The sequence below is a fragment of the Nothobranchius furzeri genome, chromosome 13 (genome assembly GCF_043380555.1).
Source record: "Nothobranchius furzeri strain GRZ-AD chromosome 13, NfurGRZ-RIMD1, whole genome shotgun sequence".
NCBI classification, from domain to species: Eukaryota; Metazoa; Chordata; class Actinopteri; order Cyprinodontiformes; family Nothobranchiidae; genus Nothobranchius; species Nothobranchius furzeri.
The window spans coordinates 18,787,154-18,810,906 of record NC_091753.1 but is presented as its reverse complement, the minus strand read 5'-3'; the positions used below and the strand labels follow the sequence as shown (position 1 = coordinate 18,810,906).

At 41.8% G+C, this 23,753-nt stretch overlaps 2 protein-coding genes across 2 annotated transcripts in view; one reads left to right on the top strand and one right to left on the bottom strand.

Annotated features, from left to right (window-relative positions):
* epha4l (eph receptor A4, like) overlaps positions 1-23,753 on the top strand; it is a 100,790-nt gene that overhangs the window by 22,859 nt on the left and 54,178 nt on the right. The gene's annotated exons all lie outside the window — the stretch shown is intronic.
* LOC139062467 (uncharacterized) lies at positions 15,982-17,767 on the bottom strand. The gene is made up of 2 exons (XM_070543358.1): positions 17,300-17,767; positions 15,982-16,401 (listed from the first exon to the last, which is right to left on the bottom strand). The coding sequence occupies exons 1-2, from the start codon at positions 17,750-17,752 to the stop codon at positions 16,213-16,215; spliced, it is 642 nt and encodes a 213-aa protein (XP_070399459.1). The 5' UTR covers positions 17,753-17,767; the 3' UTR covers positions 15,982-16,212.

Genomic DNA, 23,753 nt, shown 5'->3' with positions numbered 1-23,753 from the left:
GGAAGGAGAGGGAGCAAAACAAAGTATTCCTCTTTAAGTTTCAGACATGTTAGTGGAGGAAGAGAGTGAAGTGAAAACAGAATGAAAGATGGGTAGAAATGAGAGAAAGGGAAGCGAGTACCCTGGTGTTACATGTGCCACAGTCTATGTCTGATGAAGAGGAGGAAGAAGATGGATCTGTGTGGTTTTGATAAACAAGCAGAGATGTGAAAGGTGAAGTAGGGGGCTCGGGCTATAGAGATGCTCTTTGAACAAGTCTGGTGTAGCTGTGTCCTGGCCTGCTGCAGCTTTAGAGCCAACTTTATCCATGTCCATGTCTGCCTTTGGCCTTACTGAACTATCTTATATGAATGAGCCTCTGGCTATGACAACAAACTCTTTATCTGAAGTAACATAGAAAACCCACACAGTGGTTTGGTCTCTTTTAGTTTTTGTGTTAGGATACGATGTTCTGAGTGTTAGAACAGGGAAGAGAACAGTTTTGTGAGCCCTTACTGCAGTTGAGTTACCATCCAACATACCACATGTTCAGCTTCAGCCTTTATGGTGACAGGAGTCATAGATGAACAGCTGCAGATCCGAGCTGTGAGATGAACAAATATTCTTTGTCACATAGTTAGCCTCTTCAGGTTCTTCATGGCTGCACAAAGCTCAGAATGACGGTTTATAATTATTCCGACATAGTTACATGTCAGAAAACTCAAAACTAGGGCTGCAACAACGAATCGATAAATTCGATGAAAATCGATTACTAAAAGCGTTGGCAACGAATTGCGTCATCGATTCGTTGTGTCGCACAACTCTTCCAAAAGCGCCCCGCCTTCCCGCCCGCCGTTGCACGCAGACCAGAGCAAGTCTGATCAGCGCGAGGGAGAGCCGCATATCAGCGCGAGGGAGAGCCGCAGATCAGCGCGAGGGAGAGCCGCAGATCAGCGCGAGGGGGAGCCGGCAGATCAGGGCAAGGGAGAGCCGGCAGATCAGCGCGAGGGAGAGCCGCAGATCAGCGCGAGGGGGAGCCGGCAGATCAGGGCAAGGGAGAGCCGGCAGATCAGCGTGAGGGAGAGCCGGTGCCGGCAGATCAGCGCAAGGGAGAGCCGCAGATCAGCGTGAGGGAGAGCCGCAGATCAGCGCGAGGGGGAGCCGGCAGATCAGGGCAAGGGAGAGCCGCAGATCAGCGTGAGGGAGAGCCGGTGCCGGCAGATCAGCGCAAGGGAGAGCCGCAGATCAGCGTGAGGGAGAGCCGGTACCGGCAGATCAGCGCGAGGGAGAGCCGGCAGACTTGCGCTGCTGCGAACCGGTTCCACATTGTTGCACAGCGATCCAGGCAGCTGCTTCCAGCGCACGGTCCATTCTCAAAGTGGCGCAACCAAAAAACTATAATTAGCATACGATCGTTCATGTCCGCACATGTTCTCTATTTTCTGTCTTATTTGTGCCTGAAGCTCGCTACTGCGGAGCTCATCACCTGTGCTGTGGTGATGTCACCTCACGCAGCATCGAAAACGCGCTCTGCGCTTTTCGGTCAGGAGATCCCTTTGATCTGCTCAAAAGTAACTGATGAGGTGAAAAGGTAAGAATCCAGGCAACAGATTTTCTGGAGAATTAAGAGGAGATGCAGGAAGATGAGAGACAGACAGGACAGGAAAATAGTTAAAAAAAACAAGAAAACAAAACAAAGTGTTGAAAAGTAAAATGTAGGTAGATTTATCTCCACTACACGTTTTTACCAGTAAAAAACAATAAGTTCTACACATGTCATATTTATACATCTGATACAATTCAGATCACCTTCAAAACTCAGTCACACACCCAGGGCCGTTTCAAGACATTTTGGGGGCCAAGGCAAAATGCCCCCCCCCCCCCCCCCCCCCGCTAATAACTGGGCTCCCCAGAAGCCTCTGTGTAAAGGTTGGTTTATGCTTGACGCGTCCGCGAGGTCCGCACGGCTCCGCGCGGAAAAGTTGCGTCATTTTGCGTCATTTTAACAACCACGCCCCTCCACCGCGTCTCCGCACGGCCCAAGATTTCCGCAACGCGCACCTCGGAAAATTTCTAACCATGCGGACGGTCGGACGCGGAAAAACATGGCGGACCGGCACGGCAGAGGTTCGTAAATACAGACATTTATATGATTCAGCTCTCAGAGATCACCGTGATCAACATGTTGTTAATAATTCTTGGAGAGAAATAGCTCACACTGTCGGAAAAGACGAGAACGCTGTTAAAAATGCTGAAATGCCGTGTTGTAAACAGTAATTTCTACTTCTACTATGGTGTAGTGTTGGATGCATGCTGTAGAGCTCCATGCTGCCCCCTACAGTTTGGGAGAATATTGGCTTACCGCAGAGATGAGCCGCACAAACCATAAACGCTGCGAGTTGTGAAGCGCGTTCCAGCCGCGAGCCGCATCACCGCGCGGAAAGTGAATGCGTCAAGCATAAACCAAGCTTTATTCATGCCCTCTCCAGTAGTGTTAGTTATATGGTGTTTATAAAAGCCCCTCAGACATTACTGACATGTTCTAATATTATCAGATGAAAAACTAAATTATCAGACATGCTGTCTCATCTGCTTCTTTTATAAACTTGCAAAAAGTAACAAAACCATTTGAAAGCCACTATTTGTGGATTCTCTGAAAGTTTCCATGGAGTGTGTGACAACTTATTTTTTCATTGATCCTATCGTCTAATCTCACAGCTGAAACAAGCATCCTTAATAATCTGTGCACAGGAAGCTTACCGATGCTGTAGTAAAACAAAAGGTATAATAATTTATTATTAATAAAACCTTGTTGCAGCACTAAAGCAGAAAAATTAGATTTTGCATTAAATATGCAAAATATTTACATATGAGTTGTTTTAGAGCCCTTTTATTGGCAGAATCTGATATTAATTTAGTTCTTACAAAAAATGGGTCCCAACATTGTTTGTGTGGCGTTGCCATAGTGTGATGTCATAGGCACAGATCACCTGTCCTCTTGTTTGGAAATGGAAATATGGTCACCCTACATTAAACAAACTGTCCAACCGGGCTTTTGCACTGCACAGAGACGCTTCGCTGCCTACGACTGAACGTCAGTTGAGAGTCAGTCTCATGCAGACTGACCAATGAAGAGAGGGCCTCAAGTTAAGACCCCCTCCTCATTGGTCAGTCCACACGAGGTGGGTCAAAGGTTACTCTGGGCGGGTTACGTGTTGTCAGGCATTAAAGTATTGAGTATATTTACTGCATATTACAGTAAAATATTCTGTATGTGACCACATTATGGTGATCCTTGGGTCGTGATGATGGAGCCCTTGAATATTGTTGCCCAGGGTACAACAAAGTGTTAATCTGGCCCTGGTTCCGCCGTCACATTCCCGCAGAAACTGGTTGATCACACCGGGGCCAGACTACTAGCATGTGGCTTTACAGCCACAATGTCCTCAGAAGCAAAAACGCTTTTCAAAGGGAGGGAGGAGTCCTAACTGTTGCTGCAGGCGTGTTGTGTGAGAGTGCAGTTATATACTGGTTAATATATTTTTGGGTTCAGTTGCTTTCATGTGGCCTAATGTGAGTCTATTTGGGATCATTGGAATGATCAGCAGCATTTCTTGATGTGACTTTATGGCAGTTGCCCAGGGCATCATCGCAAGGAGGATGGCATTCATTTACTTTTGTTTTATTTGGTATTTTTTCAGTCATTTTTGGAAATAGTGATCAATTTTGATTAATTCACAGCCTATGTTTAATTACATTTAAAATAAATGTCAACAGATGAGATCAAACAAAACAGATGAGAATTGCCCTTAAGCTGTTTAACTTGGACCAAGCATTTTAGGTCACAGATAGATGTAGCTTAGGGTCTCTGTCTATACACCTTATAAGACAATTTAGGTGATGGCATGTTGTTTTTCTGCTATTGAACTGTTTTCTAATAATGTTGTGTTAAATAAAGTGAAGGAAGGAGATAAATAACATTTCCCTAGCAGTTTTTAAAAATTTCCCCATGTAATCCGATTAATCGATTAATCGTGTCGAGACCCCATCCGATTAATCGATTATCCAAATAATCGTTTGTTGCAGCCCTACTCAAGACCAAAGTTGCTCCTTTTAATGTCACATTCTTGGGTACCCACTGTCTGTTCACATCTGAGTTGAAGGCTAAACTACATTTGCAAAGTAACTCTTAGCTATTTACCACAAGCTCATGTGACACGTTATTTACACCCAAGGTCAGGTAAAACCCACCTGCGTTTAAAAAAATCCAACTTTTGCTCACAAACAGCAAACATTACACACACACGTTTGGAAATGCACCTACACATTTTTGATGAATACCATGCTGGCTGTTCTATAGGCTCGTTTTAATCACACACCACTTCATTAAAAGCCAAGTTCACCAAGAAACCATTCTTAACGTATGTTTTAAATATGATCGGTCACTCTGAGTTTAACATGCCAGTTAAACGAGAAAATATTTTTCTACACCTATTTACTGAATTAGCTGCTGATAGAAAATTAGATTAGATTAGATTAGATTAGATAGATTAGCCTGTGACATTGGTTTGTCATAATGTCATGTCAGTGTTTCCCCCAGGAATTTTTCCAGCTGTGGTGGGGGGGGGGTATTATGACACGTCTCACCTTTATGTTAATATTGTGTTAGTGGACACACTCCACTCTGAACTGCACCAATCCAGCAACTGCTGCATTTTAATAACTAGTATTAAAGGTGAATACAGCAATTTTTGCACAAGAATAATTTCTGTTTTAAACTCTCCGTGACACACTTTGCGGGGGGTGGGAGGTGGGGTGGGGGTTGACATTCAATCTTTCTTGGCGTCTGGAAAAACATCTCCTTCTGCCCCCCTTTATTTGACTTTCTGCCCCCTTTATTTTGGTCCAAGATCATTACTGGGCTGGCTCTATTAAAAACCTTCTACACCCCTGCTTAGTAGACTTAATGAAGTATTTTTAAGCCAGTATAAAAATGACTGAAACACAAATTTGCATATTTGGCATTATTGACCAATATCTTTGATTTAATTTATTTCTTAAGAACATCAAGATGCATTACAGTGAACATTATAATAAAGTACCTTTTTCTGGTGCAGAGGGGAGACAACCCATAGAAGCACTGATTTGATCTCATTTCAGAGAAAAATAGAACAGGTCAGATGCACCTAATAAATAAAATTACTAACATAAACTCAGGAATCTGTTTCCTTGCTTCATTGTTCCGGTGCTGAAAATATCACTAATGCAGATCAAAGGAGATACACAGATGAATGCACCTTATTATTTATTATTTGGAAATGAGTGGGTGTGGTTCACATCAATACATTATTTTAAATCTGAAATTGATATGGATTGATCAGAAGTTGCTATGTGTATTGTTTATTTGAAAACTATTTACAGAGCAGCCTCAGAATTTAGATTAAATATTTTTGATCACAATAGTAAAGGAACTACAGAACAAGTTTTTCAGTAAAATCTGAACATTAATATTTAAGTGCATGAATTAATGCATCTGAACTCATGCAGTAGGAACTAGGAAATATGAAATACTAGAACCATTTTATTTTAATTTGATTAAACTGATTTTTGCCTAACGTTGTTGGCATTTTTCCCACACGCAGTTAAACAAAACAATGTTGATTGAGGTGTGTGTGTGAGGAGAGAGAGAGAGTTAAAATTAAAAAAAAAAACAGACCGGAGCGGAGGCAGTGACCGAGGCATGCATGAGCCATTTTCAGCTCTGCCTTGTCAAATGCACCACGTACGTTACGAAAAAAGTCACTTTAAATATTCAACCGAAAACGAGGCGAGTTGAAGAAAACCTAGGAGTACTGAAGAAACGTGAGCAACAATGAAGCACAGAGAGATCTGTTACTCTGTGTGTGTGTGTGTGTGTGTGTGTGTGTGTGTGTGTGTGTGTGTGTGTGTGTGTGTGTGTGTGTGTGTGTGTGTGTGTGTGTGTGTGTGTGTGTGTGTGTGTGTGTGTGCGCGCGCGCGCGCTTGGATGGATTGAGCTCCCAGCTGCAGTTTTGTGTGTAGGGAGGGGCGGGCGCTCTATGTGACTGGCCAATCACAGAGCGTGAAGGCATTCAGTTACCTAATGAGGATTTTCCTTCAGCACAATTACAGATATTTACGAGTTTTACTCATTTCATGCTCGTATTCGACACAAATGCTTTATCCGTACCGGATACTCTTCTGAAATGAGTATCCGCCTCATCCCTAGCTGTAACCACCCTGCCCTGCCTCCTCCTCCTTGCTGCCTGCAGGCTGTGATCACAAGCAGCAACAGAGTAGTTCCCGCTGCTTCTTCGGGAAACGGCGCAAAAAAAAATTCAATAAAACTTGGGATCGTGAAGGCGTGGCGTTGGGACACCTATGTAAGGGAAATTCTGCATGTTAGAATTCATGGATCATCCTGGCTCAAGACGGGGAAGGCTGCTATTGGTTAAAAGAGAGCCGAGCATATCTCGGCTAGTAGAAGCTAACTGTTAGCATTAGCAACTCCACAACACGGCAGAACTCCTTCAGGCTTGAGTTCTTTTGTGCTGTCAGCAAATCAGAGGCGAGATGTCCAAATATCAGGAAATGAGACTTCTGTGTTCTGTTCGCCTCTCCTTGGCTAACTTTTACCTCCCGAAACAGAAGTGCCAGAGCTTTTGTCTCTGAGATCGACTCACAGTGCATTCTTCATACTAGAAATCAAATGTGCTGGAAAAAAGTGAACTTAGTCTTTATCAAAATGAGAATAAAAAGGTGAAAGTGTTCTAGAGCAGTAGTTCCCCAAATTGCAATGATCAAGAAATGCGATCCCAGGTATCTTTGATTTGACAAAACACACATGAACCTCAGTTCCCGTTCACTTTTTTGCATTTATGACACTTTAGTTGCAGTCTGGTAATAGTTGTTGTAGCATTTATGCTAGCTGCAGCAGTTGTTTTTGTTTCTGGTAATCATCTCAAGACCCGCTTTTGTTATCCATGATGACCCACACTCGAGTCCTGACCCACGTTAGTGAACCACTGGCCCAGAGAGGTCACCACCAGGACAAGTGTGAGGTCACAGCAGTGAAACTTACAGAGAACACAGATGGGCTGTTGAAAAAGTACTGACCCAAGAAGATTTTTATGTACCCTCAGCGCGCACACACACACACACACACACACACACACACACACACACACACACACACACACACACACACACACACACACACACACACACACACACACACACAATGGAAGGTGTTCTGAGGCCCCAGACAGACTGTCGTCTGGGAGTCATGAGTAGATTACCTAAACAAACAACCTAAAAATATTCTCCTTTTCACCGGTGAGCGCCCCCCCCCCCCCCCCAAACATCCCTTTGGGTCGTTCCAAAAAAAGAAGCAAGAGGTTGATGTCAAACTTGCCCTTGAGACCACAGATAACTAGGCAATTAAAGTTTTACATGTGTGTGTTTTTAAGCGCTGGCAGATGTGTGTGTCACGTACTGTGGGTCAAATGTGGCCACGAGTTGTGTTCACAGTCAGAGCAAACTTCATGAGTTTGATGGTTGTGGGGAACTAGTTGCACACCATTATTGTTGTTTTTTTAATTAAAAAAAGTTTGTTTGCCTTTGAGTGAGAACAAGATTAGAACTATGAGCTGCATTATTTAGTGTTATCGACCCCTTCATTCTGGCTGACTGGTGTGGTTAATAGAGCGTGTGCTCTAAAAAGTTAAAGATGGATTGAGGATAAACCTGAGAAGACACACCCGTTCAAAAACAGTTCATGAGCTGTTCAGAGAAGGTTTTGGTGCTTCACACTGAATCATAACAGGACGTCATCAGGATACACGTTCCTAAAGCCTCAGACGTCTGGGTTCATGAGGAGAGAGTTTGTTTTATTTACACTCCTATACATCCTGTAGTTATCATCACATGCATTTGATCTAATGTTTCTGCAGGCTGGGATAAAAATACGTTCCATAAATGTATTGAAACACCTGTGATGACTGTCTTTTATTAACTTCTGTTTTTTATGTTGCAAAAACAAACTGTGAGGTTAATGAAAGTGTGTGGGTGAGAATAAGTTGGATAAACATGTAGATGTAATGTTTTTCAGTGATTTGTTTTATGTGTGTGTGTTTCAGAGCGGCAGGTGGTTTAGGAGGTCCCACTGAACCTCCTTCCTCATGGTTTCCTCTTCCTCTTCACCCATTCTTAGTGTGGAGCTCCATTAAACAAGCTCCCTTTTCCTCCCCCTGGCTTTGTGACTCACCCCACTTGAATGGCTGTGTAGCGATGTGTGTGAACATCACAACATCATTAGCCCGCTCCCGTGTAGTTTTTTTATATTGATGGAAGAGTTGATCTCTTTTTATTGTAAACACTGTCAGAAAGAGATGCTTGAGGATGCCAAACACAGGCACACGTCTAAAAGTGAGACTCTGAAGGCCTTGAGGAAAGCGGTTTCCTTTTGCTAACCAGCCCCCCCCAAGCTTGTTGTCTGTGTTTTTGTGTATTTGCATGCATGGATGATGCTGCAAAGTGCATCTGCAGCCCAGAGGGCGTTTGAAGGGCTTTGCATTCATACCTGAGTGTGTGCAGGTGTGCAGAGGTTTGTTTTGTTTGCATGATAGCACAGTCATTTCTACCTACGGTGTCCCTCCTAGGTCAAAAAAGGTCTTCAGCCTGTTGACATGACGCCAAGCTGTTGAGCTGTGCCACATTTTGGTCAGGGCATGGTTGCAAAACCGACACTGAGTGGCCAAGTTAAACATGATTTCCCAGTTATTTTTCCCAGTTGTGTGTCCTGTGCCGTGTGTGTTATCCGTCTTTTTCTTCTCTTTTATTGTTTATTTGAAGTAGAAGCTTTCTTTTCGTTTTGTGCGCTTTGCCCTCATTATATGGGCGTTCCCCACATACCTTTCTTTGCTGTTTGATCTGCTTCCTTACATTCACCTTCACAACCTTGCTTCTCATTTTTTTAAGTGGCTGGGTGGACTACTTTAGATTCCTGCGATATAACCATTGTGCACATATTCCATCTTAAGGCCTAGCTGCAAGACTTAAGGAGGAAGTTAGAGCCTACGTGTCCCTTAGAACGAACCAACCCTGGTGGACAGGAAGTCTTTTATTTTTGGAGTTTAAGCAGCAACACCATAGGACTCGTGAACATGCTCCTTATTGAAGCAGATTGCATACTAGAAGTTCTGGTATTGATAACGGTTATTGGCTCTTCCAGCCATGAAAATGTGCCGATCTGCACCGCTGCATTTTAGAAACACAGCATCCTGCTGACGACGTTTCGGTGAGCCTCTTGCTAACTCGGGTGAGAGCGTTGACGTGAGGCTGGTGATGCCTGCCAGGCTGACTGAGTTAGAACAGCAGATTTAAAGGAGGGTGCTGCTTGACATCAGTCACGTCTGTGAACCATACACCCATCAGGAATCATAGGTGCTGTGCACCAAACCGACTCTGCAGGCTGACGATATGGTTGTTATTGTAAACTAATGCACCTCATACAGTCAGAAATACTCCTTTATTTAATGTTTAGTTTTGCGTTAATAACCAAGAAACCAGCACAAGGGAAGTGCTCTCCCACTTCAGTTCTGGGAGTTCTGCTTGATTATAATTTCCATGCCTTGTTTTCTCATCATCCCGTGTGTTACAGACGCTTTAACGAGCCCTGCTTTCGGCTGGGTCTCATTTGATGGATTGGTGCTAATTTACAGTCATAAATCATCCGACGTTTTACTGACTACCTGCTGCCAGCTCCTGTCCCTCCGGCTTTGGCCACCACGAGCTGCAGAGCGGCTGAGACCGTCGTCAGGTCTGGCTTTTGGGGTATTAATGTTGTCAGCCTCAATGGCTTTTGTTTAAACCCTTCATTACCACCGGCCAGGATGTCAACCCAGATGTGACCACCCGACTTCTGGATTTGCATGTTAAAGGATGATACAACCGACGTGGAACCCTTTCCACCCAGCCAGGTCAAGGTCAAGATGTGTGTTGAGTGTACATCATCAATCACGGTGATCAGTTTCGGTGGCCGTGTGTCCCTCATCCATCACGCTGATGTGTTTGGCTGGCCGTGTGGCTCTGCGTCGCCGTCAGGGCCAGGGAGTAATTAATGGCGCTGTGTGACGGAATTAATGAGTTAACCTGCTCCACTCTCCTGCTGTCTCTGTGACAGATGCTAACAGCCAGCAGCTAGTCGTTGGCTGCTTATTCAGCAAACTCTTAGGTGAGCTAATGCAGACGCTCTTTCACTGGCTGTATTGCTGCCTGTGTGGCGTGGCTCGCTGGATACGTGCAGCTGGTGACTACATCAGGCGTGTAAACACACGGGCATGTTTCTGGTCCCACCGTTATAACCAGACTTTACAGGTGGAAAGGAGACGAGGATGGCCGTCTGGCTGCATGAGTGGAGGGGCTCTCCTTGCCCCCGGGGCCTGAAAGACGATCGCTCGGTTTTTGAAAGAGCTGCTTTGTGAGGATTCCTCTGACTGCTCTTCTGAAGAGCGCTCGCTGTCTGTTTTGACTAAAAGAAGACGGCCTGAGTTTTCATCACTTAAAGAAGATAAAATGAAGCCATGAAAGACGAGAAGTGCCGCGGACTGAACTTAATTCTCCTTTTCTGATGACGGGAGAGGCGGTTGTTCTGTCTGGGCAGGCTTAGCTATTGTGTGTCTAGTGCTGGGTGTTACATTCCCAGAGCTTTTAGGTGGCCGTTGTGGTTAAAGTCAGATCTCATCGTTTCAATCCCCCGGTGTATTGAGCGCTTAGTTGCGTAGGCTTCAGTAAAGCTTCTGCTTCTGCATGCTGGTCACGCGAGGTGGGCTGCAGCATGTGGGCGTGCGGGTGGATGTGGCTTAATTTGGATGTAATGTTGGAAGCATGTGTTCCTGGTGTGTGGGTTGTTGCCACTCAGGAGAAAACTTCACTTGGCATGTGTGTGGGTTGCTATCATTGTATCATTACTTTGGTGGATATTTGCTAATGGCTGTGTTAATGGTGCAGAGTTCCTGTTTGTCCCAATTCAGCCAGCAGAATCCTCACCGCATCTACAAAACTATTCATTAAACCTCCCCCCCTCCCTACACCGCCACCCCTTCCCCTCTGAGCGCGCTTTAGTTCGGAAACAACGGGGATGGGCAGAGGGGAGACGGACAAAAGGAGGGAAAAAAAAGTCTAAAGCCGGACAAGAGGATTGGGTGAGAGAAAGAGCTGCGGGGAGAGAATGGGGGGGAGAATGTGATGTCCCAGTCTATGAGGAATTCCATTTTTTCACCTTTCCAGAATAGAACAGTAAGTCACCAGTCTCTTTGTCTGCCTTTGATCTCACAGCTCGGGATTTGGCACCTGACAAGCCCCTCTCTGTCTGAAAGGCGGCCTGCCGAGAGAACGCCAAGGAGAGTGGGAGAAAGAGATAGAGGACGGAGGGAGAGTCAGAAAAAATCATGACGAAGAGCTTCAGGGTGACGGGGCAAAGGGGGACGCGCTGTAGAAAAGACGGCGTGGTGAGATGGGGTTTTGAGAGCTTTATAAAAGGAGATGAGGAGAGTTCTCAGCTCAGATTCCATCAGACCTAAACACACGTGTAAAAATGTGTGTGTGTGTGTGTGTGTGTGTATGTGTATGTGTGTGTGTGTGTGTGTGTGTGTGTGTGTGTGTGTGTGTGTGTGTGTGTGTGTGTGTGTGTTTGCGGTTGTGTGAGGGATTGCTTTAGCTGGCCTGGACACTGATAAATCCAGTCAGACTTAAGGGAGATCCTCAGACCACCCATCACTGTGGTCTCTACTCTAACACACACCCACCCACACACACACACACACACACACACACACACACACACACACACACACACACACACACACACACACACACACACTGCTAGTAAAAAGCAAATTTCCCAGCTTTGCTACACTCTAAAAAAAAAAAAGTTGAACGAACTTAAAAAAGTAAGGCAACCAGCTGCACAGCTTTTTTGAGTAGACTCAACAAAGGTTTTTTTTGTTGTGTGAACAAGAACTAAACTGTAAACTGAACTATCAATCTTAAGTTAAACAAATTTAAAATTGCTCTTCAGCTTTCCTTTCGTTTTTAAGTTGAAGCAACCCATGTTTTTTAGTTAAATGTACTGAAGAAAAAGTTGAGACAACATGTTTACATTTGTTGCCTTAACTTACTTGTATGAGTACATTTGACATAAAGTTTTAAATTGGTCAAACTTAAGGCTTCAACTCATATATACTCATTCAAGTAAGTTGAGACAACATATGTAAACATGTTGTCTCAACTTTTTCTTCAGTACTTTTAACTAAAAACATGGGTTGCTTCAACTTAAAAACAGAAGTAGAGCTGAAGAGCAATTTTAAATTTGTTCAACTTCAGAATGACAGTTCAATTAACAATTTAGTTCTTGTTCACACAACAAAAAACCCTTTGTTGAGTCTACTCAAAAAAGCTGTGCAGCTGGTTGCCTTACTTTTCTAAGTTTACTCGACTGCCTTACCTTTTAAGTTTATTCAACTGCCCATTCTTTAAATAGAAAGTTGGAAGTAACATACCACATCAAAAGCATCTTGTGTATAGGGAAACATTTATTTGTAACATTGCAACATCAAAATTAAAGTTATTCTTTTTATCAATCTTCCAATGGTAGTTAATTTCCTCTGTGGACAATGTAATAAAATAAAAAAAATGGAAAATAAAATTCCATAAGAGATTACAGAAAAAATAAAACTAATGCACATGAAAGGCACTTCATGGAAGTAATATATATATATATATATATATATATATATATATCCTTACCATAAATGAAAATATGCCACAACAATGACACTGAAAAATATTCATCTCATCCTGGATATTGTACTCTGAAGTACAAAGAAAAATAATTGATAACAGTGTTATAAACTTCTGTAGAGCTCAGTATAGTGGCTACCTTGTAATATTGTTTTGGATAACTTTGGCATGTAAAAAAGTATTAGAAAAAGATGTACAATTCTGCACAACAGTAATCCCTGAAGAAGCCATTTTAACATTCAGAAAATCTTCATTTAAAAGCATTTAAAATACTGCTTTTGAAACATTTAACATTTGTTAAACAACTTACACAAAAAATAATAATAATAATAATAAAAGACTGCTTGGCACCTGCCAGTCTTTAGAATCTGTATGGCTGGTGGAGATTAAGAAACTCGTAGAGGAGAGAACACTTATTATATACAAATAACCACCCCTGAACAAGCCATTTCAACATTCATTATATTTTTATATGAAAACATTCTAAACAATGCTTTAGCAACGCTTAACATTGAAGAACAACTTGCCGTCTCTTACCTTCTCAGCACTCACCAGAGTAGGAGAAAACACCATCTTTATTTCAGCAAACTATTCTTTAGGGCCTGGACTCTGGCTGAGCAGTCGGTTCCCAGACTGAGGAAACCCTTTTGAGTGGCCTCAAAAGTGTACCTCAAGTTCTTAGGATAGTCCAGGTTAAGAGCATATATGAGGCCGAAGAGAAGTGCAAATGCAGTTGGGAAACTGCTGATGTCATCAAGGACAATCTGCTCCTCAATAATCAGGGCGATGCTTCTTGTTGTTGGAAATGAGTTAACTGTTCCAACATCATCTTCGACAACCGTGAGAATACCAAGTTCCATGCCTTGGACAGCCACATCCACTGGGTCAGTATCCTACAGAAAAACAAAGAAATAGGGAAAAAAAAAGACATTAATTTCTTTTAATTTTAAAATAAAGGAACATCAACCATTATTTTTGGATAAAAATACCTAAAAATAAAAAACTAAACATTCCACAAAATAAATCAGGCAGATTTCTGTCATGAAATTCTGCACGTAGTATATAAAAGAGGGAGATTTGGAAAGATTCATAACTTTTTTGTTTGGCTTTGGGTTGGCAGCGAAGGACAAAGTCACCCTCTATTGCTGTCTAGGCAAGTTCTCGTTGTGAAGGATGGGTACCGAAACGAGGCACCGTTTCAAATTAAGTGAATCGGTGCTCGGTCGGTACTGTGGAATTCGGTCGGTGCCTTAAAAAGTACCGAATTCTGTACCCATCCCTACATCACACATAGCGACGCGCAGTTTCTCATACCGGCAGCTCTTTCCTCTGTTCTAAATGACTTGAATGTCTTTAAAACCACAAGTAGAAGCGCTGAAAGCATTTCTTCTAAAAAAAAAAAAAAAAAAAAAAAAAAAAAAAAAATTTAAAAGATGTTTACGCCGTTGTCAGATGCCTTTAATTTTTTATTTTTACTACAGCTAAAAAATTACAGCGTCGCACAGTACAGTTGGCATTTATATCTTTTTTCTGATTGGTTATTTTTGAGCTGCCTAGTCCCGCCCCTCATGTGCCTCTCTGCCTGTGAGTTACCAAACTCTTTCTCTGTGCAGAATTAAACAGAGGATGAGTATGGCAGGCCAGGCTAATGGATTGCTGATATTTCCGCACAAATTTCGGAGACCATCTATATGCTCAGTAATGTACGCCTTCCGAAGGATGTGTGTGTAATCAACTCGGCCAGGCTGGGTATAGTGGAGAGGGATGGAGCCCATGCTAATATGCAAGCCCCAATTGGCATTAGCAAGGAGGGTGTGGGCAGCAGAGGGCAACATCATCCTCCGCTGCCCTCAGATAAATTAAGGAAGTGACACCAGTCAGAGGAAGGCTATAGTGTTAGCTAAAACTTGTCAGCAAAAAAGGTAAAAGCAAATCTTTATTATGATGTGTTCAGAAAACAACCAAACAATGGGTGGTGTGTGTGCGTGTGTGCAATATAGACAAGCCATTGAGAGCCGAACGCCTGGTTTATACTCAGCTCCACGAGAAAGAGACACGCACGCACGGACAGAGATATTTTGCCCCTAAACTTCTCCCTCTCCTAGGGAATGTTGCAAAGCTATTCCTCGCCAAGACAACAGAGGGCTTAGCACTGTTCTGTGGTATCCTGTGATGTATCCGGCCCAAAGTAGTGCAGTTACTATTGTGTTTTTTGTATTTCTGAGACTTTTTAACACAGACAAATTTGGGTCTTATTCTCCTCCACCTCTATACTCACATTTCCCATTGTTTCCGTTCACAAATCAAACGCTTGCTGCACATATTTTCACTCCTCCAGTCACAGGTGTATAAAACATTCATATTTGCAGAGTTTTACCATGAGGTATTTTTCAAGCTAGATATGTTAGGCTCTCTTTTTGTTTTTGAGGGGATAATGACGGTGCTAATGACGACAGTGGTGACCTGACCAATCACAAGCTTGCGTTCTGTCTTGTCAGACGGATGTTTAGAAAAACAGTGCTCAACTTTGTCCTTGTGAGCTGGAGAGCCCTCAAAAGGACGCATAATGGCATTGCATGCATCTGTCCCGACGCAGATGAAAAAGTATAAATTAGGCTTAAGTCATTTACACATCATGGCTCACCAGAAGAATGAAAAAATGAATGCAAGTCAACAGGACTAAAAATGCTTTTTCTAATGCCGCTTGTTTTGTGCCATGGATTTCACATATGATGTCAGTGAATTTTAAAGACACATTTTGATGCCAAGAATAGGGCTGAAACGAATCTTCAAATGATTCCTTTCGTTAAATTCCTTGATTATTTATTTACTTATTCGAAGCTTCGTTAAATGTGTGCACTGCAGTCTGAACACATTTTACTGGTGCACTATGTGGTAATCTAGGTGCTGTGGAGGAAAACAAAGAAACCTGAAAAGATGACCCATTGCTGAAATGGTTTTCCAACTGTGTTGAAGGACTACCTCTTGAAGCTCATCAAGAGAATGCCAAGAGTTTGCCAAGCAGTAATCAGAGCAAAGGATGGCTATTTTAAAGAAAATAAATTATAAAACATGTTTTTTTAGTTTTTGCACTTTTTTGGTTAAGTACATAACTCCACATGTGTTCATTTATAGTTTTGATGACTTCAGTGAGAATCTCCTAATGTAAATGGTCATGAACATTGAGACAAGACAGTGACTTAGACTTTTCTTAAGGATATCTAAACAGCAATAGCACTATACCTTACCAGACACGTTTTTAGAAACCCATCAGACTGTTCCTTCAAATATAGAGGCAGACCTCGAAGAGCTGTAGACTTTCTGTATTCAAGCACATCGGTCGTCTGAAAGACAGTTACATGAGAAAATTAAATTAGTAATTAGAAAAATCTCAGTTAGTAAACAGTATGTTTATCAGAAATAACAGTTCATAGACATCTTTACCTTCTCATCAAATATATCTAGAAGGTTCTTGAGCTCCTTGTCAAGTTTTCCAGAGCGCGATCTGTACAGCTTTATGAGTTGTGCAGAGTGTTCATCCAGAGATGACAAGAAGGTCTTCATCAGCTCCACCCGGGTAACTCGAAAAAACTCAGCACATATCTTTGAGGTAATAGTGCTCATTAAATCATTATCACATAAAATATGCTAAATGTACCACAATTTTTGCACTTAAACAGAAAACACAATTAAAGGTGCATTATGTAAGAATAGCATAAGACAAACATCTAGTGGTAAAATGTGGTTACTGCACGACTTTTTTCTAAGCAAATTTTTAACTATCTCATTGTTGTTCTGAATTTCATGGCTGTTACAAATCAGCACCAGATTTTAAATAATAGACGTACATTATTATATCAGGTGTTACCACGCTTGGGTGTTTTACGGTGTAGAGCATTTACTGTAATATTTATCCAGCATTAAAGTGTTGTTTTTCCTTCTTCTTGCTGTTAGCTGGCTTTAATGAATGACTCATTAAAGGAAGTAAAATGCCATAATTGAATTATTTTTGTTTTTACTCTGGACTCAGTGCGCTAATAAACTTTGACTGATTAACTGATTAATTTCACACACATTTCACTGTAATATCCAGTTGTCTGTCATTTAAAAAGTAGCTTGAAATATTTTTAGAGCATAACAGTTGCTTATTATACACTATTAGCATTGTTACCTCAACGTTAGCCTCTAGCCTGCTTCTGGGTCACTCCTTGCTTTTGTTAAAAAAAAAACTTTGTAGCTTTTGACTGTACTAAATTACAAATGTCTGTTCTGGCGAGCTAACGCTGCAGAGGCACAGCAACATTACAAACTTCTACTAAATATTTACTACATCTCCCTTTTTGTTTTGAAAGAAAAGGTCTGACAACCTTCCAGCTGGCTTTAAAGGAAATCTGTTTCCACCATGATTAAGGCACTAAACTGTTTTGTGATTATTAGACAGTAGAATTCTTACATAGTGCTCCTTCAAAATATCAAATACAACACATTGGAAAATGCAAACCTGTTCTTCAAAGAACAGCGCAAGCCATCGATTCATCACATCAGAGACAAAGGGTTGTTTTCCCACTATTTCCTTCCTCCTCATGGAAAAAGTATTTTCCATTCCACTGTCTCGCTGTGTAAGATGTAGGGTTGAACTCCGACTTCTGCTGGTTGATGGAGCTAAGTCATTTAAAGATGGCGTGGAAGAAATTGAGGATGCAGATTCATCTCTTTGTTGGATTGCTCCTTGATACAAAATCTTCAGTACTGCTTTGTCTTTAGGAAGTTCTTTAATGTCTGTTAAATTGCACAGTTCATTCCCAAAATCAGGATCCTCAAACTGAATCAAAATATCACCTGCAAGTTCAAGGCATTCTTGAAGAATGTTCTTTAAATGTTCTACTGAACACAGGCTCTCCGAAATATCCACCCTTCTGATGTTGTCTGGTGACACAATGACACGAAACAGCATGATCTGCAACGCAAAAAAAAGAAGAAAAAAAAAGTAAATTATAACAAAATACGTCACAAAAAATTCATGAAGGTTTGCAAGAGGAGTACCAGTAAAGAGTTATGCTCAATAGACGACAACTGGTCATGTAACTCTGCTTTAATACAAACAATATAACATTTCGTGGGTAATGTGTGCACAAGTGAATTTCTCTGAAAGCCATTAAACAAATATAAGTCAATTAGCATTTCACCATTTCACTGTCTCAAACAATCAATTACTACATTTTTGTTCCCTATTATTATTATTACCTTAAAGGTGGAGGAGGAACTTCTTCAGGGAGACAACAGCTTTCCCCTGAATAACATAAGACGTAAGAGGATGGATATCATTAAGATCTTCTTCCTCAAGAATTTCAATGTCAGTTGTTTCAGATACTTCATAGCATCTGCAATGTTCAATGTACCATGACATGAGTTTTCTGCACAAGAAAGACACCTTGGCTGAAGAATGAACAAGAATACTGATGATTCTGACAAACGATACCGTCTAGACGCGCGACGGAGCGCTTCACACCGCTTCAGTGATTCCTTTAACCATTGAGCTTCATCATCCAGGTCTCTTATGCGTCTTCGTGCGCAGAATTATGCTTAAGCGCCTTGTGATTTTTATCTTGAGAGGCGCTATAGATTCTTAACATGAGTCCGATTCTCTCTCCCCCCCACCCCCACCCCCCGCCGCCGTCAGACATCTGGAACTTTTCCCTGCTGTGTGAACGCAGCCGAAAGGACAAGTTCCGGTACAAAAGTGGCGTGTCTGAAAACACAGTTCCTCTTAAAAACCCGATTGAATTGTCCACAAATGTTCCAGAATGTCTATCTGAAAAGGGCTCTAGACACTTTTATGTCCGTGTTCCACAAAAAACGTGTGGCGCCATCCATTAGGGAAAATGAGCGCGCACAACGGTTAATCTCGACAGATGGCGACATAAAACGAAAGATATGAGGATAAATACCAATGAAGTTGGACGCTGGGGACTAAATAAATCAAATAAAAGCATTTCCCAGTCAAAAAAAAATAGAGTAGACTTAGATGGTAGAATGCCAGAGCAAGCACACACTTTCACTTACACAAGAATTAGCCTTTGCTAGCTTGACCTCGACCAGTACGAAAGTCCAATTCTATCAATATACCAATGTGTTTAAATACTTAAGGCATTTGAGCGGCAACCAGCAAAATAACGTTTATATCATAAAGAGGCTTACCTGATCAAACAGCATACATACAGAACGTTCAGACCAACGGTGCTGTGCGTCTCGTCCAAATTCCGCTCCGGCTCAGTACCGCGCTAACCCGGCTTCCGGAAATGACGACTGTCTCTAAATTCTTGAATTTCTCGAACTGTCTGCCACCTATCGATCGGGCGTCTGAATCGCATTTCGTTTCTCTCTAAAACGAAACTGTTTCCGTTGTTTTTTATTGATTTATTTCAAAACCATAATGTAACAAAGTACGAATAGATTAAACAACGTTAAAACAAACAAAATATGCAATTCAGTGGAATACATTTATGTTAACAATCATTAGGGGGATTAATTATACAAATACACATAAAGCTATACAAAAATCAAATGTTTTGAGAGCGTTTTGTGAGAAGATAATTATTTTAGGTGCAGATTCACATCATTAAGAAAATGAGTAAAATTATACAAAGTTTAACTCTAAGAAATAACACATTTATCATTAAAATACATTTATGCTTTATTTTTTAAAAGTAAGAAGTTAAAAATTGGTATGAGTGTAAGTTACAAAAACTTTCAAAAACTTTGAAGTACTTTAGTTAATGTTACTAAGATATATTAAAAACAAATTTCTGCCAATGTTTGAAACATGACTTTTTTTTAAGATGAATTAATGTTTATTAGATTACTTTACACAGTCAGTTTAACATTAATGGCACCAGATTGGCATGTTAAACTAAAATGTTTACAAACACATAAAAACACAAATATATACGAATGCAAAGATATAAATGTAAGTATTCATTGTATTCTCATGGATAAATTACATGATTTCCAATACTTCAACAAAGTTTACCATGTGTGGGGCCCTTAGTTGCTTCTCTGGATGCACCACTCATTACCTAAAGTTGTCTCAACTGAAAAATTGAGTTTAAATGGACAACTAATTTGTGAACTTAACATTTTAATTCAGTTAAACTATTTTAGAAAAAAAATGCTCAGTTAACTTAGAAATATGTGTTATAATGACAAAACTGTAGTTGAGGTTTTTAGAGTGTAATAGGCCTCGTTTTTCCTTTTGGCGTTGCTTTCCTCAGAGGAGTGGCTGCTATAAACAATTCCTCTTACGCCGATTTCCACATTTTCAGACGTCCTCACACCAGAGTTTGATGTCAGCTCGTCTCTGGCAGACCTGGAGCTGCGCTGCGAGTCCCGGACAGCTTAAAGAGGTTTAAGAGTCAGGCTAAAACAGCTTAATGCATGTCAAGCAGAAACCTCACCGCTCTGCACAGTCTGAACTTGCCTGCTCTTAAGCGGGATTTTCTAGTTATTCTGAAGTGTTTGTAAAAACGAGAAGTAATTACTGCCTCACCCGTTGTGGATATCTTCTCTGACGGCCTAAATGACTTTTATGTTAGACGAAACTGATGAGCTACACGCCAGCTCACAAGAGATGATTTAAGACGGCAGCAATCCATCTTGGATGTGGAGCTGAATGACGGCTCGTCCAACTGAGCCCTCTTCCAGAGCGTTGTGCTGCCATCGTCGAACAGCTACAGTTTCCAGAAATTCAACACAATCGATCAAACACCATCTACTCGGTTTGGCATTACGCGGTTATTCCAGTAAAAACATGAAGATGTTATTGCTGCTCGTGACCCAGGGTAAATAACATACTTCTAATAAAATAACTGTGTCATAAAAAAATGAACCACATCGTAAAGGTTTATAAAATAACGCTGCATGAGCGCTACATCCTGAGAAAGCCTTTGCCCCTTAGCTGCACCTCCGTAGTTGTTCCTGATGGCTTCTGTTTGTTTGTGTTTCTCCTAAAACATGGAAAACAGGCTCCAGAACATAAATACACGTATTTCCACCAGCATTTGAACTGCTACAGCTTTAGAAATCAGTGCTGCTCTAGGATGGCCGGCCATTAAGCCATCCGTCCTTTTGTTTTTCCAAACTACTTTATTTACTTTATTATTAATTCTCCACTGAGTGGAAAACCCCTTAGACGCCGGGAAGCACAAGATTTGTTATTTCTCCTAACGTTTACCGTCTCAGACAGCTGTGTTGTTCCACACTTCCAGCACACACACACACACACACAGACAACGCTTGACAACAATGTTGTGTTTTTATTTCTGAGTCATTCTCAGCTACTTAAAGCCACCTCCCAATCTCCTTCTTAGACTTTTTTGCCTGCTGTGATGACAGCTTCCAGAGACTTCTCTATATAATGGGTTATGCAAAGCACACCTCCTGACTAATCTCTGCTCCTTTGCACTGGTGAAGAAAAGAGAAGGCTTTTCTCCCTCCTGCAGGCTAGTCGCTGAGGCGTTAGCCGACGTTAACGAGTCAAGCAGCAAGGATTTATCCCTGATTGTTGTTCTGAACCAAGTCCCGACAATGATGGTCTGAAAGTGAGGCCAACGCGGAAATGAAATAAATTGCAGTTCCACCCTCATCCGCTGGGGGCTGGTGTCAGAAGCGAGCAAATCCTCATTGACTCCCATGTTAAAAATACCAATTTCACAGCAGAAATAAACATGTTTACAGCCTGGTACCAAAACATGTTTTTTGTTTAAATGATCTAGTTTACACTCATGACATGAATTTTTGTTGTCACTCTTCTGTTTAAGTGTATTAAAAACCTAAAATTCTGTATAATTAATGAGCATCCGACCCACATGACCACAGAGCTAGCTCTGGGGAAAGGCCTCAGTCTGAAAACTGTTCTGCTATTTTCAGTCTCTCAACTTAGACCATTAGTTGTAGCGTTTGTGTATTCTTTTTTTGGATATTATTTGTGCAATTGTTGGACAAAATGACTTGCTGTGGCATTAATTGCACTAATAGAGCATCCAAGGAGTCTCCTTTTCATTTTTTTCAGTAAGTAAAATTATATTTAAGTATTTTAGGTCATGCCGAGCTGAGCTTAGATTTTAACCATGAAATTTAAATGTAATAGGGTAAAACCCAGTGCATTTAACATAATGCTGCATTTTAGAAAATGGGTTGAAATATAACATGTTGGTGGAGCTGGGTTCCGACTATCGGTATGGTCTCCTCCCCGCAGCTCGGCGCATCTCTGTCTGATCGCGGCTTCTGTCTGCTGTGCGGCTGCCGGCTTGTGGAGCTCTCGGAGACCTCTGTGTTCCACCCGGTTTTACCCAGCGGTCAGCCCGGTGTATCTCTGACTCAGAAGCTCTGGTGTTGAGCACAGTTAACTCCGGTTGTAGCTAGGTTGCAACCTCCGTTAGCTTAGCTCCCACCTCCGCGTTAGCTTTGGGTTAGCTTCAGGTTAGCTTGTAGCTAGTTTGACCGGGTGTCGTCAGTTGATCCCAGCCTTACAGCCCCACCCTCAGCTCCTCCTCTCTTCCCTTTAGTGGAATTGTCTGGGCTTGATGGAACCTGTGACACGGTCAAAATGGCGGTGGTGGCCACCTCCCATTTTGGCACAAAAACTTGTTATTGGAGTCTATGGAAATGAATTGTCCAGTATATATATCGATGCTAGGAGCTGACGCCGATGGTGGCATCACTTCCTACTCCGTTTATCCGCGGGCAGCAGAGGACGTTGTCGCCCTCTGCTGCCCGCTCTCCCCTCTCCGATGATGCAGTTCCATGCACAATCCAATGTGTAGACCCCATCGTCTCGGTTCATGGTCCCACATCCATGTCTCCTTATCTCTATAGCTTCCTTTATCCATCTCTTGTATTTCTGTTGTTCGGTGTTTATGATCCTTGTGTTGTCCCAGTCCATTACATGGGTTTTCTCTTGTGCAGTGATTTGTTATGGCTGACTTCTTTACTGAACTTTCTGCTTTTTGTTTTGCTAAAAAAATAAATAAAAATAAAATAAAAACATTTTCTGTGTTAAAAAAACAACAACTAAAAATGGAACTTTTTGGTGTTACTGGAGACTTTTTTTAAATTCACATGCATGACTCATTTGCAGTTTGGATGCTGGGGGTAAACATCTGCTTTGGCTGCATCTGAGCCTCGGTGGAGCTGCAGCCCAAGAACTAGCTACCTGCTATTAGTGCTCTTATTGGTGGGAAGAGTAAGACAGATACATGCCTGAGCATGGATGTAGTTTTGGGGCGAGGCAGGGGGGACATGTCCCCGCCACTTTTTACAAGGTCAATTTTTGTCCCCTGCACATTTTACCGTCCAAAAACAATACCACGCTATATTAAACAGACACTGGTTGAGCACTAGGACCAAGCGGAAAATAACCGCTTGAGTTTAAGCCTGTTTCCCATTACAACCGTCCATAAGCGCATCTATTGGGTCTGCTGGTACTTGCTAACATGTGATTGGCTGTTCCTGCCACCTGTGTATTGACAGTTCTGCATTACTGACATTGGATAAAAGAGCCTGTAGGCTGTAGTTTTATACAGATTTTTTTTCTTTGTATACTTACTGAAGCCCCCCCCCACCCACCCCCACCCCCCGGTCCTCATGCTGGTTGAACTACGTCCATGTGCCTGAGTCAGTTTCTTCATTTAGTCCTTTATTGGTCCATATAGATTTTTTAATGTAGATTTTATCCAAAAAAAATGTATGATTAAAATGTTCAATGTTTACTGTGACTTGGGCATAAAACACACACGCACACACACACACACACACACACACACACACACACACACACACACACACACACACACACACACACACACACACACACACACACACACACACACAGACACACACACACACACACACACACACACACACACACACACACACACACAGACACACACACACACACA

Excerpts from the sequence above, each read along its gene's own strand:
- LOC139062467 (XM_070543358.1), bottom strand. The coding sequence starts at position 17,752 with ATGCTGTTTCGTGTCATTGTGTCACCAGACAACATCAGAAGGGTGGAT. Across the intron at positions 16,402-17,299 it reads CGCTGTTCTTTGAAGAACAG|ATATGTGCTGAGTTTTTTCG; the intron begins GTTTGCATTTTC and ends ATTACCTCAAAG.